Raw genomic sequence first — 15,281 nt, 5'->3', positions numbered from 1 at the left:
TAGTGGTGCAATTTGGGTTCGGCCAACTTGAACTCACCCATGTCCACCCAAATTTAAACCCGAACAAGTGGGTATTTTTCTTAGTTATAATCCACCCCAAACCCAACCTAACTTCAACCCGGTCATTTATTGGGTTGGGTTGAGTTGATCCTTTGATCGCCCATGCCCTACCAGATTTATCAGCACAGTCTAACCTGATTATAACCCAAATGAACTAATGCACATATTACACCCAAGTCCAACAACCAACAACCAACAACCAACAACCTTTATTATATTTGGTACAATTTTATTTATAAATATAATTGATAGTGCTGAAGCTTTTGGCATTGGGATTTCAAGTAACACTAAACTTGATTCTATTTGGTAATTTGTAGGTCCTCATGTACTCTGTTTTAAAGGATTATAATGATAGTTGTGAATATATAATATACAACTAACTATTTTTTTTATTTAATGGGAATGCAAATTGAATTTGGATAACAAGACTTGACTTCGGTGTTTGTTTATATTTGGATGTGAAGTGTTGCTTTTTTTTTTTTCTTTTCATACAAGCTTTGGTATTTTCTTGTATTTTTAATTCAAATTTTGCATGGTTAAAATTTGCGTAGTTGGTGTAACTTTTAAGCGGATATCAATTTGTGTAACTAAATTGAAGTTTTGATTGATTTATGGTGAAGTTAACTAGTTTTGATGCTATTTAAAAATTATTGCAAACTAATTGTAGAGGATTAAACTAAAAAAAGTTCAGCAATCCGAACCTAACTCAAGTAAACTCAAACCCAATTAAACCCGGATCCAAATGAACCCGAATGAAACTTAATCCGAACCCGAGCCCGAATTGCACTTCTAATAGATGGACCCTAAATCATGATTTCATGGCAATTGGAAATTATTCAATTAGTAGAGTAAGATGCTGATTTCAATTAAGTTTGATTATTAATTGTTGAACTTTGTACGAATATATTGTTCAATTTTTTTTATTTTAGAGGAGGGCCTTTTTATTAAATTTGCACAAGTCCCCAAAATGTCCAAGAGAGCCGTGACCCTATTGTGTTTGATTTGCCATGATACAGTGACTGTGTGATCGTACCTTGTCATGTTACAAAGTTCGGAGTGACAATGTCAACGTCAAGCATCGGATTCGAGTATGGCACCGACGTTGGGGAAACTCTTCGATGTCTGTTTCGATCCTGGTTTACTCGTTTGCGGAATTTGTATCTTGGTGAAGAGTCACCACGCCACTTACAACTTGAGTAATATCAAAGCTGTGAAAATAGGGTTGCTGAGTTCGCAGATAGACACAATGCAATCTGCACAAACTATATTCCATTCAAAGATAACAATGTTGCAAAGCTTACAACATTCACAACACAAAAAAAAAGTAAAAAGGAAAACGACATCCAAAGCTGCTTTGAAGCACAAAGAAACAAGACTTCTTGAAACCAGTTGAGAGAGAAGTCATTTTTTTCACCCCCCTCAAACTCTCACACTTACTTTTTAACTGTTCCTCTCTCCCAAAACCTATCTGTATAATAACCCTACTGAAAGTTGTGGTGAAAGAGGACGAGCACTCATTTTAAACCCGTCTCGTCACTCCTTTCTTCCCCAATTTCCGTACTTATTTTTTGACCTACGTTCTTCTAAAACGCCTATGCAGATCCCAATCACAAGTAATGCAAAGGAAAAAAAAGGACTTGTTTCTTCTGGTCTGCACTCGGATAGCTGCACAATTCTTACATTCCGATACCAGAAACTGTGTGAACCTCTCCCCTTTGTTTTGATGAGCTTTTTTCCTTTCTTATGCTAATGAGTAGCTTGAGACTAAGACATTTGCTGGAGAAGCAGAATGGATGTAGACAAACTCCATGCTCTTTCCAGCCGGTAAAGAGTTGATCCACGATGGGAAAACATAGGAATTTCCGGCCTTTGTGAGGCCCCAAATAGGACCATAAAGTTTTGAGACGGAAAGCTTGAGGTTTGTAAGTGTCTTGGCAGACTTGTTGGTCACAATTGCGGAATATCTGTAGTAAGTCACTCCCTTGGAAATCCAAGAAGTTGTTTTCCTCTGCGATATTGCAATTGGGCTCGATGATGGAGCTGCAGTAAAAGCCACTCATTTTAGATCACTTTCCGACAACGCATTTTAACATAAAAAGGAGGCTGTGAATATAAACAAAGTTTCGTAAGAGAAGCTATGTAATACCTGGAGTAGCTGGAGTAACTTTTGGCACTGGAGCTGCTTTTGGTTTAGGCAGTGCAGCAGATTTCGGTTGAGTGGGAACCACTGTAAGAATGTTCAATACATCAATTACCATTAGACAAAAAAAAATGACAAAGGCTTAGAAAAATTGAACACAGTCAGTATATATACCTGGTAGGAGCTGGTTATACCCACCATGGCCGGCATGTAAGCGTGCCAATATACCGAGAAGAGGAGCATTGTTGTAAGTAGCAGGCTCTGTCTGTTCATAGTTGTCTCTCTGATCAGCAAAGTTGTCGTAGGCATCAGGTCCACCGACAATAGCGCCAGTAAGCAGATTGGGGTCACTAGCTTTCCGGCTAAACCAAGTGGCATAGCCTCCCCTGCAGGTCACAAATGATGAGTCCTTCTTGTAGGAAACAATTGAGGAAGCCCTGTGGTGAACTTGTTGAGGGTAGTTGTTTCCGTATCCCACCATGTAACTAGTGGCTCTTGGGTTGTCTCCTAGAATGTAATCCACCTGAACTTTTTAACAAGAACATAGGATCAAACTACATGCTTTGACAAAGTACTAATGTTTTGGATGATTCGATAAGAACATGTTTTTGGATGAATTACCTGAGATTTGGCGAAAGATAGAAGCTCATTGGGTGCCACATTGCCAGAAGCACATTTTAATGTTCTCCTGGAAGTTGTGAGATAGTCGGAGTAGACAGTGATCAAGAAGGAGGAACTGGTGACAAACTGCATGTTATTCCACCTCTGGCGGTAAATTAGTCCACCGGGAGTCTTCCGTGCATTCCGGCTGCCCTTACCAACGCATGAACACATGAAGTACTCAGCCTTCTGTTGGTACTTCTCAAAGACTGCTGTATGACGACCAGCTTTACCTTGCATTAAAAACTGTCAATCAAGAAAACACAAACCAATTAGTTGTCTCCCCACTATAAATCTAATCAATGCAACTTACAATTCACTTATAAAAAAACATATATAGATTGTCAACGACCGTTTGGTCTAGTGACACAAAGTCTTTGCTTTTTCAGAATTTTCTGAATTCAAATCTCATGGACGATAGTTGTGAGGAGTACCTTGGCAACAAGGGTTTGGACACCCGAATACTTGACATCCCAACTGAACTCGGTCATTCCCCAACCGGTTCCTCCCAGGGAATCACCACTGTTTCCGAGGTAGTCCAAGTAGTACTGGTTGTTACTTGCCTGGAACAACCAAGCAGCAGCCCATAGCAACTCATCCTGCACATAACAATAATAAATGTCAACACCCCACCAAAATTAGATATGAAATGGAAATAGCATTATGGGCTGTTCTTGGGCCTCAAATGAGAAAAGCCCAAAATGGGCCCAATAACGTACATTGTAGCCACTGATGGACCGGTAGTACTTTTGGGCCACGGTGATGCTGCTGTCATATTTACCCCTGTACTTGTCCGCAAAATCAAACAGCTGAAAACAAAACAAGTGTCAGTGTAAGATCAGTGGTTTTTGAAGTAAATTAATTAAAAAAATAAGGGTATTAAGGGAATACAATTATGCATGTGCATGGAAAGGAAGGTGGTGGGGATTGTGTGGGTGTGGTAGGTGTACGATACCACCGACAAAAGTCGCACGTGAAAGTGCAAATAGCATTCACACTTTTCACGGATTGGCTACAAGTGGACGCGTTAGATCTGATTGTATCGTAGGTTCTGTACGATCAAGCAGCACAGTCCCCGTGATCGATGGGCAGATATGCCCCCCCAGGATCCAAATTATGCGCCGAAAACTTTTTAACTTTTACCCCCCATTTAAGCAGACGAGCATATTTTTTATATGGAAAAGATGTTTTATTCAAACACCCACGGATAGTACATAGACAGCTAAAAAGATATTCACAATCCAAACGACAATATTAGGAACTAACGTTGAAAGTCTATGTGGGAGTGGGACTTTGGGATTTGTACGATGTGTTATCCACTCAATATGTCAAATTAAGCTATTATTTACTTGTCATAATTATAAAAGTATTTGTTAATCAATTAAAAATGAATCTGAAGTTGTTCTCAAATTTAAGAGCAACCACATTTGAGTCACTTAGCACTACGATCTAATAATATTTCTCTTCACTTGGAAGTGAGAAGTCTTAAATTCGATTCTCGCCAAAAATGAATTTGAACCATATTATTGTCAGCCTATTGTGAGGTTAAATCTACCTCCTTCTCTTACTGTAGATAATATTATTTGTTCACAAAAAAAAAAAAAAAACAACTACCTTTGTTGCCAATTTATACCACATAATAATTAATATTTCGGTTAAATATTAAAATTATCTCTTTTACTATTATTACTGATATGAATTTTTACACAAAACAATACAAGATACAAACCTACATGGTTAACCATGTGTAAAATTCATTGCCAACCCAACCAAAAGTAACAACTGCCAGCCGTTGGCATTAAAACGGCAACGTCCGGCCTAGGGTTTATAAATTCGATGCTAAAAGTAACGTACGCTGGGCTGTAGCAAGTAGCAATGCCCAGACTGACAAAAAGTAAGTCGGAACCGTAACTGCCTAACAACAACGACAGTTGCCTATCATGCGCCGGTCCCGCGCCAAAAGCATCAGACCCGAAGTATGTACCATGTACTTGTCAGCGGCTCGATGCCGCACATGACTAACGTACGCCGGTTGAACCGACAGTAGTATTACTGGTCCCCACCACAGGAATACACTATCTTTTTAGACCAACGGACCAAATTCAAGTTAGCGTACTCTAATCAACTTGATTAAGCTAAATTTAATTACGATTAGTTTAGGTAAAAATGTAGAAATATAGTAATGAGACGGACCTGATAGGCGTGGCGGAGGAGTTCACGGGAGTATGCGGGGTTGGAGCGGCGGAAGACAATGGAAGCAGCCGCCATGGCGGCGGCGGTTTCTCCGGCGAGATCGGACCCGGGATTGCTGGGGCTGATCTTGTATGCCCGGCGGTTAGTGGTCATGTCCTCCGGTCTTTGCCAACAGTAATGGTCAGTGTTCCCATCTCCGACCTAACCATAAAATTAACACATTAAACACAAAAGCAATAAATAAAAATCAAATTTTGGAAATCGGGTTGGTCAATAAATCATTAAAAAAACACAAAATTATGTTTTATACGAAAAGTAAAGCATATAACTTTAGTTCGGGACAGTGGAAAAGTTGAGAAGTTGGGGGGAAAAGTACCTCTCCGTAGAGGACATTGGGTTCAGGATGAGCTTTGATGAAGTAGTCAGTGCCCCATTTGACGGCCTCCATGGCATGGCCGAGCTCACCGCTTGCAGCCATTTGCTTGCCGTACTCGATTATACTCCAGGACATCATTGTCACTGTGAAGGCCATGGGAAGCCCAAACTTCACATTGTCACCTGCATCATAGTACCCTCCCACCAGATCCACCTGAAAATTCCAAGCCAAAGGTTAAATTTTTATGAAAAATAATCAGCTGGGTAATTTTACTGCAACATTTTACCATAACCCAGTTGGGATTTTAACTGAAGAGTTGAGCTTCTATGCAAAATGATGAACCCAGTTGGGATTTTAACTGAAAGATTGAAATCTTTATGCAAAATGATGAAGTGGGTAATTTGACTACAAAACCCAATTGAGATTTTTATTGAATGAAGAAGTTACCCCATTGGCCTTGCCATCGTACAAGCCAGAATTGGATCTCCAAGTGACTCTCTGGTTGCGGGGAAGAAACCCAGATCTCTGAGCTTCAAAGAACAGAATGCTCTTGCTCAGAGCCTGCCCGTAGTCATGGCCGGCCAAAGCAAAAGGCAAACAGAGCAGCAGAAGCAGAGGAGCCATGGAAATTACCCTCACAAATTTCTCCATATCAGCAGTAAAACAGTAAGAAGATGGAAGCTTTTTCTTTGCTTTGAAGCTGTAAAAACACAAAAGAAAAAGGCAATGAGTGGTGGTTTATCAGCTAAAATTTCTGATAAACCAAGGAGAGGGAGTTGGGAGAGAGAAGTGGAGAGATTGGGAATGTGAAGGAGCACAATGGGCCTCTATATACTGTAGGAGGAAGGAAAAGTACAAGTGCCCAGAAATTAGTATGGACCCAAAACCAAAATTTTGTTTTTTTTTTTGTTAATTTAATTTAATTATTTTTGAATAATTTCAGATTATTTCTCTTTTCGAGGGGCTGAAAACGGTTGAGAAAAGAACAGAGGCATGTGAGTGTTCCCGGCTCTCTGCTGGGAAGGTCGCTGTGTATTTATTGTACGTGTGGAATGGGAAAAGTTACTGCATATTAGCTTATTAGCTTCTTAGCTCTGGTAAATGAGCTGTGTTGATGTTGTTTTTGTGTGATATTTATTATTTTAATTATTCGTATCGTGTTAAATTTTTTATTTTAAAAAATTCTTAAAGTGTTGTATTTATTTATTTATAATTAAATCACGACTTATGTGCAGGTCACTGAGATTGAGAATTACCAAAACAAGAAAGGGGTTGGGTAGCTGCAGTTGAAGAGTCAAAATGGTTTCAGTTTCCGTCCATCGGGCTGTCCCTACCATGAAATGTCCATTTTGCCCATGGTTTTTTTTTTTTTTTTGGTGAAAGTTGTTGGTCTTTCTGGGTACTACAGCCATTTCGACAACTTGATTTGGTAATTGCGTGGCGGAATGTTATTGGATCTGGCGAGGGAGTTTGAAAATCGGTTGACCCTTTGCTGAACTTGAATCGATGGTTTTGTTCATTGGTTCGATGAGTATTTTTGCATGGGGAAAAATGAAATTTTACCGATTTACCCGATGAAATCTCCATTGTCTATAGTCTTGGTAGCAATTTTTAGTACTTTCCTAGCCGCCGGATATTTGTGCTTTGTCTCACCACATTGATCATGTTTTTGCCTATTGCCACATCAAGAAAGAGAAAAGTTTTACAGCAAGTAGGTGATTTGGTAAGTATGGTCACTGTCCCAAAAATTTCCGTTAATGTTGTCTCATTGCTAGGTGACTAATCATCGTCCTGATACTTCCTAGACGTTTGAAAATTAAAAATGACGTCCAGACTTGCCTAAACACTCGCCTAAGTCTCAATTCTCACTTAGACAAAAAATAAATAACTTTTATTTTGCATTATATTCTGATACTTTATAATCTATATGTTATTATATAATAAATTTACTTAAATCCGCCTAGTCCGCCTATGCTTTCGCCTAATCACCTAGACACTAAGCCCCTGCCCACTGCCCAACTAGCCAATGGCGTAGCCAGAAATTATTCGGTGGGTGGGCTAAGTTAAAATTATTACTACGAAATCAAATTTTTAATCCTATGTTGCCTACATAAAGTTATATAATAGTAAAAACTTGAATGTAGTAATTTGAAGCAAGGATTTTATGCTATGTTTTCTAGGTTTCAAGCTTTCAAAGCTTTCAAAACTTTCAAGTGAATAAAATAAGAAACCATTTGTGGTATGGAAGTTTTAATTTATTACTATTAAATATAATATTGGTTAAAGTGATGAGTTTATTTGACATCTATTAGCTCTTATTATTCTTAAAAACAACCTTACTAATAAAAAAATTCATTTCTTAAGTGGAATATGACAATTAAAAATCATAAACTAACCCAAAAATTAATATTTTTAAGCTTGAAGAACCAAACTCTCCCTACGCCATAGCCTAGGGGAGCCTTGTATTTGGCTCCGCCCTTGCAACTAGCGTCTAGCATCTTTTAGAACCTTGAGTATAGACCTTATATTTATCAATGTCATATTTGTGTGTTTATGAGAATTTTTTTCGCATATAGAAGTTGTATTCTCTCTAACATAAAGGTTAAAAATCAATCGACTTTAATTGAATTTTCAATAGTTAACTTTGTTTATGTCATGTGAATCATGATACATATTTTTCATATATATGAAAAAAAGAAAATGAAATTTCAATGAGGTACCTTAAAGCTAAAATTATTCATGGTTCTCAGTCCTATTTAACAATGTTTAGAAACTTCCTTATCTTGAGTTGTACATTGACATAAATGTGTAAATTCTCAACAATTTACACGATCTTGTTTGGATTAGTTTCAATTCCAAGTGACGATAAAACCAATGAATCATGCCAAGCAGTGCAGTTTAGCTCGGGTTCATGCTAAAATGCGAATGTGATAAAAAAACCAAACCAACCCCAAAACTATTTATAGCTCAAACCAAATTGAACCATATTTATCCGAAACAATAGTACAAATGGTTTCTTTAATTTTGTTAAAGTTGAGCAGGTGCATAAATCAGGGAAAACTATGCATTATTGAGAAGGAATGTACCAAATAGTTTATAGAGGTGAAGAACTTGTCAATATATCTGACAGAAAATCTACACATATTGATCAATAATTTGATAGCATATGCATGCTTGCCGAAATGTGAAAGTGATTGAGAGATTGCAGGTGGTTTGCTGTCAAGTCTCGATAATCCATGTGAGGAAGGAGCATATCATGCATGGACTTGGATCCTCTCCTGAGCCTAAGGAGAGGATCCTCCTGATCAAGAATTGTGGCCAGTTGGATGAAAATTCAACGGTTATAAGGCTACAAACAGTTTAAAGTTATAATAATTATAGCCGTTGGATGAAAATCCAATAGCCCACATCAAGAGGATCCTCTCTTTGGGCTCAGGAGAGGATCCTCTCTTTGGGCTCAGGAGAGGATCCAAATCCTATCATGCATGTACAGACAGAGACCCAGACTAGTTGGAGAGATTCAACAAACATTTTAGGGTTTCATTTTTGCATTTATTTTCTTGCAGTACGTCCATGAAGAAAATCTGTATTACAGAGGGGATATCCGTGTGCTTTCGGAATTTGAATTAATGTCTAGCAAGAAAAAAAATTTAAATTTTAAATAAATTGATTTGAAATAAATTTTTTCTATTATTTATGAAAATCACTAGCACGCTAAGTAGTATGTAGAATTTCAGATTTTAATGCAAAATAAAATATTGTTTGAGATTGGTTTTATGAAACAAGCAAGAAGAAACCTAATAATTTGAAGTTACAAAATTGCCCTTATACACATTCTCAAACCTTTTAGCCAAGCAACTTTCTTGAAAAGGAGGGGATGCCAATTGTCAAAAAAACATAAACACTAACTAGATAGTCTTAACTGTAGAGGAAACCATCGATTACTATATAGTTTTAATAAGGTCTAGTGGTTTAACAAGCTTCATGACTAGTTCCACACAAATTTTTGGCCGTCATTCATTTTGTTTTCATGTGCAACTGATGCTAGTATATTTTCTAAACCAATATTACGTACCAACACAATACTCAACTCCTCTTTGCAATTTAACGTCACTTCAGAAATAAGTAAAGTCATTTAAACTTTGTCTCAACAATACAAGCTCAAGCGATCCTTTTCCATTAGGGTAAACCAAATTGCCTCAACATACTCTAAAATAAGTAATGCACATACAAATGATCAATATTTACTTATGCGTTCTTGTGTGACTGATGCTAGAACAGTTTGTAGTAAAGTTATAAACACAAACTAGAAGTTCAAGTCGAGAAGGACTTGCATCCACATGAGCTCAACCCTTTCACTATGAATCATTAGTAAAATTAGAGAACCAATGAACTCTCCATCTCCATATAAGGTCTTGAGAAGGGTAGAAATGTAAAATGGCAAGGATATAAAGGGCAGGGAAGGTGGCGGCGTGGTTCGACCTGGTTGGTGTAAACATGATACCCAAGAAGATTGACCTGTAACCGAGATTCGAATGCCCGACAACCCGACAAACAACACTCACCACCATTTAATGATTTATTTTCTCCCAAGAAAATACATTTTATTTATTTACTTACCCAAGAAAATACAAAAAATTCAGTTTATTATGCCACCGACAGTACCCGGTAAAATTCTTAACTTGCGTTTACACAAGCGTCAAAACGACTGGGCATTTCCTGTCATTTGTCCTCCAAAGTCCAAACGATGCCCACTTTCGTGGTTGTAATTTTCCAAAAATTTTCACACTTACAAAAATAAGGAAAATAATATTAATTAAAAAATATGTAAAAGACAAAAAAATAAAAAAAAAGGTCAAAAAAGGGACGTCCCATTATCCAATGTCAGGGGCCGCGCTTCATTTTCAACCGCAATCAACGGTCTCAGCCGAAAAAGGGTTTATATTTAATTTTTTGTTCGCCTTTTACTTTTCTAAAAGTAATTTTTAAAAATTGAGGGAAAAAAGGAATAAACGAGACATCAATGGGACAAAGAGGCACAGCCTCCGCAATAACCGGCCGGCGCCGGTTTTGTAACGGCGACGGCAACCGAACCGGGATTTTTTCAAAAGTTCCCTGGAAATCAATACCTCCACCTAAAACACCTCACCTCAGTAAACCTCACAACCTAATGCAGCAGTATATTTGGTACTGACCATTATAAAAGTTTGTAGTGTGTATCATAATCAGCTGATCCGACTTAAACTAGATTATCATAACTAAATTCGACCAAGATTTTTTATCGTTATAGTTGTTGGTCGGTGCACTTAGAAATACTCAGATTGAAATTATTAAGCTGAACAACAATTTAATATTATGTCCTATAAATCACAAACTCGTCTCTGTAAAAAAAAGTTGGAAATTTTCTAATAAGCTCATATATCGTCTATATCGGGATTTTTTTACCATCATATCTTTAGTATGAATGGTGAAACTGGCTCGCTCGCTATACATTCCCATTTTTTTTTCTGTTTTTCCGGTAGTCATAAAGTTGGTATTGCAATACGCACACCGAGCACATATTTTCTTGCTCAATGTTTCAAGGGTTGTGTCTAATACATAGATCTGTGATCCAAGCTTCAAAGCCTCCGAATGCCCTCTAAAGTCCAAACGCAAGCTTCCTTCATGTCATGAATCTTTGGGCATAGTACTCTAAAAAAATAAGACTGTCCCTAGTTAGCTTATGAAGTTTTAGTGCGTTATGTGCTCTCTTTTTTAAAAATTCAAGTTGTACACTTCACACTTAACAGTTCACATTGACTAAGTTGAGAGGTTTTGGAGCCTATCATGAATTCAAATTAAAATACATGTATTGCTCAATAACCAACTAAGTTTATGGAGTGCTGTCAAACAGTTTATATCAATTGTGTCGATTAACAGTGATTATGCAACGGTACTGAGATGACGAAATATTTAGGTTAAGTTGCACAATGAATTAGAATTTAGCTTATTAAACTAATAGACCTACCACAATCAAGTATCAAACTCATTATGAATAAAGTCAAATCTAATGAGACTGTATAATTATAATAGGAGAAAAATATCATGGAATTGTAGTACTAGTGACGTAATTAATGGATTACTTATTTTTGTTGTTTGGCATACTGAAATCATAAGTTGAAAAGGTAAATAAACCTAAGTGAATTATCTTAAAAAGAGATGGGAATTTACGAGGATAACATGTGCGAGAAGGGCTAACACCCTGTTTGGCATTGAGACTCTCTAAAAGCAATATTCCAAACCCTTTCACACCAAGATAATAAGACCATAAAATATGATGGGAACAAAGCAATGTCTTATTGGAACCAAAAAATTCTCTTACTAAAAGATAGCCACTACTTAAAGGGTACCCGCTATTTCATATCACCGTAGGGTATATCTAGCTAGAAAACCCTTGAAACTACTACGGTTTAGTGTTATTATTCTTCATTTGTAAGTGAAAAGTCTTAGGTTTGATTCTCGCCAAATGCGAATTTGAACCATATTATTGCTAGTTCATTGTGAGGCTTAACCCACCTCCTTCCCGTAGTACAGATAATATCGTTTTTCAAAAAAAAAAAAAAAAAAAAAATACAACTTCAACGAACATAACAAGGCTGTTGTAAAGAAGTTCCACATGGATTCTAATTAATTTTTTCTCTGGGGTATAAAGGAAGGAATTTGAGGGTTTACTGTAAACCAAGGGAGATTATATTCACACACCCCAAATTACTTCTCTCATATCTTTTTAATTTTTTTTTATTTTTTTATCAAGTGGTAGTGGTGTGTAGAAAATATTAAAAAATGAAAAGGATGTGAGAGAAGTAAATTGGGGGACTAGGATTCTCTTCCCTGCTCTTCCCATCTCCTTTCATCCCTTCTTCTCACATTCTCTTTTTGTTTTTCTCTTTTTATAAAAAAATTAATATAAGATGTTGACGTGGCTTAACTGTGACTCTTCAAATAAGAGGGGAGGGAAGGGGAGGGAAAAAAAAAAGAGGAGAGAATCCTACTCCAAATTGGAGTGTGTGAATATAATCTCTCTAAACCAAATGATAATATGAGGATTAGTAGCTCAATTCTTTATAAGGTTATGCAATGTTTGGTATTTTCGATGTGTGACATTTCCTGCACATCCTCACATGCATCTTTATGACGAATTTTTCAAGCCTATTTAGACAATACAAATTGAAAGATGTTGAGCACATGTGATCGTCGAACTTACAGGTGTCATAGGGAATCAAATTCGACGCGAGGTATGTACTCTATCACTAAGCTATATGAATGTCACGATTCTAGTTAATTATTTTCGACGTACTAAATTATATAAGTTAGTTGAGATTTTCCATGTGTACTCTCAAGTTACAGATGCCATGGGCCACCATACTCATGAAGAGCTTTCTTTATAATTGTTCTGGTTGTTGGCACTGAATTTCTTCTGCTTGCGTGGTTGTTTGGATTGAGAATCACACAAATTTACAAAACCCTACATCATGAAATGATCAAAGGGCCTCTTTACGTCAAAAGACAAGGGTGGTTTGAATTGTGTTTATATCTGGTAAATGGCCGGTGAGAATTTAAATCTTTGTTGCTTGTTCTTGTATCTGTAAAGTGTTCAAACGTCACCTTCTGCTGCCGTTTTGAGAGTCGGCGATATGTTTTCTTCTCGTTTTAACGCCTGTAAATACGACAATCCTATAGCAAATTAAACGGGAACACGTGTACAAAATAATATTTGTCTTAATGAGTTTAGTGTTACAATCTCTTTATAAAGTTGATCCTCTGATTCGATCCCTGAAAATGTAAAGTATGTGTGTTACTGATCCAAGGGTTGTGATGACTTGATCTTGGATGAATGGATGTTACGAGGTTTTGGCCTTTGGCGATGGAAGAATTGGCACGTATAGTTGTGCTTGATGATTATACTCAAGGATGATGAAGAATGCAAAGAGTTTTTTGAATCTTCTAAGTGTTAAGAAATCTGAGGGTTTGATAGCTTCAGAGCTTCAGCGTCTAGGTGAGAATGATTTTCTAGACCTTTTCTTTGTCTTGGAGCCTCTTATTTAGGGATGTGCTATCCACTCACCCCATTTTACTTTTCACACACCCCTTGATAATTTTTGTTCATTGATCTTCTTCAATTCATTCGATCCGACGACCGAAAATTAAAAAGGTGTGAGAGAAGTAAAATAGGGTGTGTGGATATTACACCCCCTTATTTATAGTCTTTCCACAAGATTTGCCTTCGAAAGAACCAAGACTTGGTTTGTGACTTGGTTCGTGATTGCTCTATCAATTAATATTTGATTTAATCCAATAAAAATCAAATAAATCAATCTTCTTAAATTGACATTTTCATTTGATTTAAATTTAAATTAAATAATTTATCTAAACCAAACAAATCCTTTCCGTCAAGCTTTGACATGTGTCTTCTTGATGACATGTGTCTTCTTGATGACTCGTTCGGTTTTGATGAGTCACATGTCATGTATACAATTTGTGAGACACATGCATGGTACATGCCACATAAGCCTTGTATGTCAAAATTTAATACGTTATTAAACATTTATTTTCTCCAAAATTTGCTACAACGCTGTTTTTGCTGCTTTATCCTCTGTTTTTTTTTCCTACCCGCTCTATCTTCCATCCGATGTTCTTCAACCCCAAACAACCACCATTCCCCACCTTCTTCCTTTACCTCACTATCTCACTACCTCACAATCCATCCCCACCACTATCTTTTTCAGATCCACGAGCTTCCGAAGGGAAGCATACACCAGATTCAATTCCCATTTCTATTACTCCTCGCCTAACCGGCTTGCCGGATTTTCGAGACTAAGAGTGTTGTGGCTTTGGCCTAAGCAAGGGTATCTTGCATACTCCCTTAATCTAATTTAATCCCTGAATTATCACATCAGTAAAAATTAGGTTCTTAAACTATTTTTTCAGAAAAATTAGCCATTGAATTATAAAAATTTGCCAATTACATCCCTAATATTAGATTTGAAGCCACTATATTAAATTTTCTGTCAATGTGATACACATTGGAGAGTAGATTGGTAATTTTCCATAAAGAAATAGTGTATGGAGTTAACTTTGGAGGGTAAATTAGATGTTAGATTCGCAACATATATGAAATGTTAAGGGCTTATGGGTGAGAAAATGGTGGTATCACACTTTAAATTGTGTCAAGCGACTTAAGTTGGTGAAAAATTGAATAAAATAGCTTTTGAATATAATAGTAGAGATGAAATTAGCATTTTTAATGAATTTAGGGACTTATTTTTTTGAAAATTAATTCAAAGACCTAATTTTCATTGAGGTGATAGTTCAGAGACTAAATTGGCATTTCACATTTTATTTATTATGTTTGGATGTACGTGCAAGAGCGTGTAAAGATGAATCGAATTTGTTGAATCTCTTTCACTGCGACGACTTAAGTGATTAAATCCAATTGTGGTGTAATTCTCGGTGCGAATTTGAAGTTCTTGTGTTGGGATGTCTTGAACAAATTAACCACTCAGTTATTTTCGCCAAAAAGATAAATAATAATTGACACAATTATACACAAGCAAATGCACTTTATACCCGCAATACACCAATTTCTTGCTTTTGGTGCAAGAAGGGTCGAAAAAGAGGATCCCATTCCCCATAAGTATGGATAGAGAGAGTATAGGTGTGTCGCTACCCTAGCACCTAATCCGCATGCAAGAGGATGCAGAAGCTTTGCCCAAACGCGTGCTATATATGTGAGACCACATGGTACTAACCTTCAAAACTAAGGGGAAAAAGTGCATGCATATATAGGGCTTTGCCCTTCATTTATAATTTTGT

General features: G+C 36.9%; 1 protein-coding gene across 1 annotated transcript; it reads right to left on the bottom strand.

The window, feature by feature from the left end:
* Nucleotides 1-1,314: 1,314 nt before the first annotated feature.
* On the bottom strand, nt 1,315-6,264 carry LOC137712991 (endoglucanase 6-like). Its single transcript, XM_068452215.1, has 9 exons — nt 5,877-6,264; nt 5,430-5,642; nt 5,054-5,254; nt 3,580-3,669; nt 3,295-3,459; nt 2,822-3,106; nt 2,375-2,723; nt 2,207-2,287; nt 1,315-2,100 (listed from the first exon to the last, which is right to left on the bottom strand). Exons 1-9 carry the CDS (start codon nt 6,078-6,080, stop codon nt 1,802-1,804), a joined length of 1,887 nt encoding a protein of 628 aa, XP_068308316.1. The 5' UTR covers nt 6,081-6,264; the 3' UTR covers nt 1,315-1,801.
* Between the last annotated feature and the right edge of the window lie 9,017 nt (nt 6,265-15,281).

The sequence above is a fragment of the Pyrus communis genome, chromosome 13 (assembly GCF_963583255.1).
Source record: "Pyrus communis chromosome 13, drPyrComm1.1, whole genome shotgun sequence".
Classification (NCBI taxonomy): Eukaryota; Viridiplantae; Streptophyta; class Magnoliopsida; order Rosales; family Rosaceae; genus Pyrus; species Pyrus communis.
This window is presented reverse-complemented; position numbering and strand designations above follow the sequence as displayed.

What these genes read in the sequence shown, in the direction of transcription:
- LOC137712991 (XM_068452215.1), bottom strand. Translation starts at nt 6,080, where the DNA reads ATGGAGAAATTTGTGAGGGTAATTTCCATGGCTCCTCTGCTTCTGCTG. An exon ending in TCCAAACCCTTGTTGCCAAG is followed by an intron (nt 3,107 to 3,294) that starts GTACTCCTCACA and finishes CTTGATTGACAG; the next exon opens with TTTTTAATGCAAGGTAAAGC. An exon ending in TATCTTTCGCCAAATCTCAG is followed by an intron (nt 2,724 to 2,821) that starts GTAATTCATCCA and finishes TAAAAAGTTCAG; the next exon opens with GTGGATTACATTCTAGGAGA.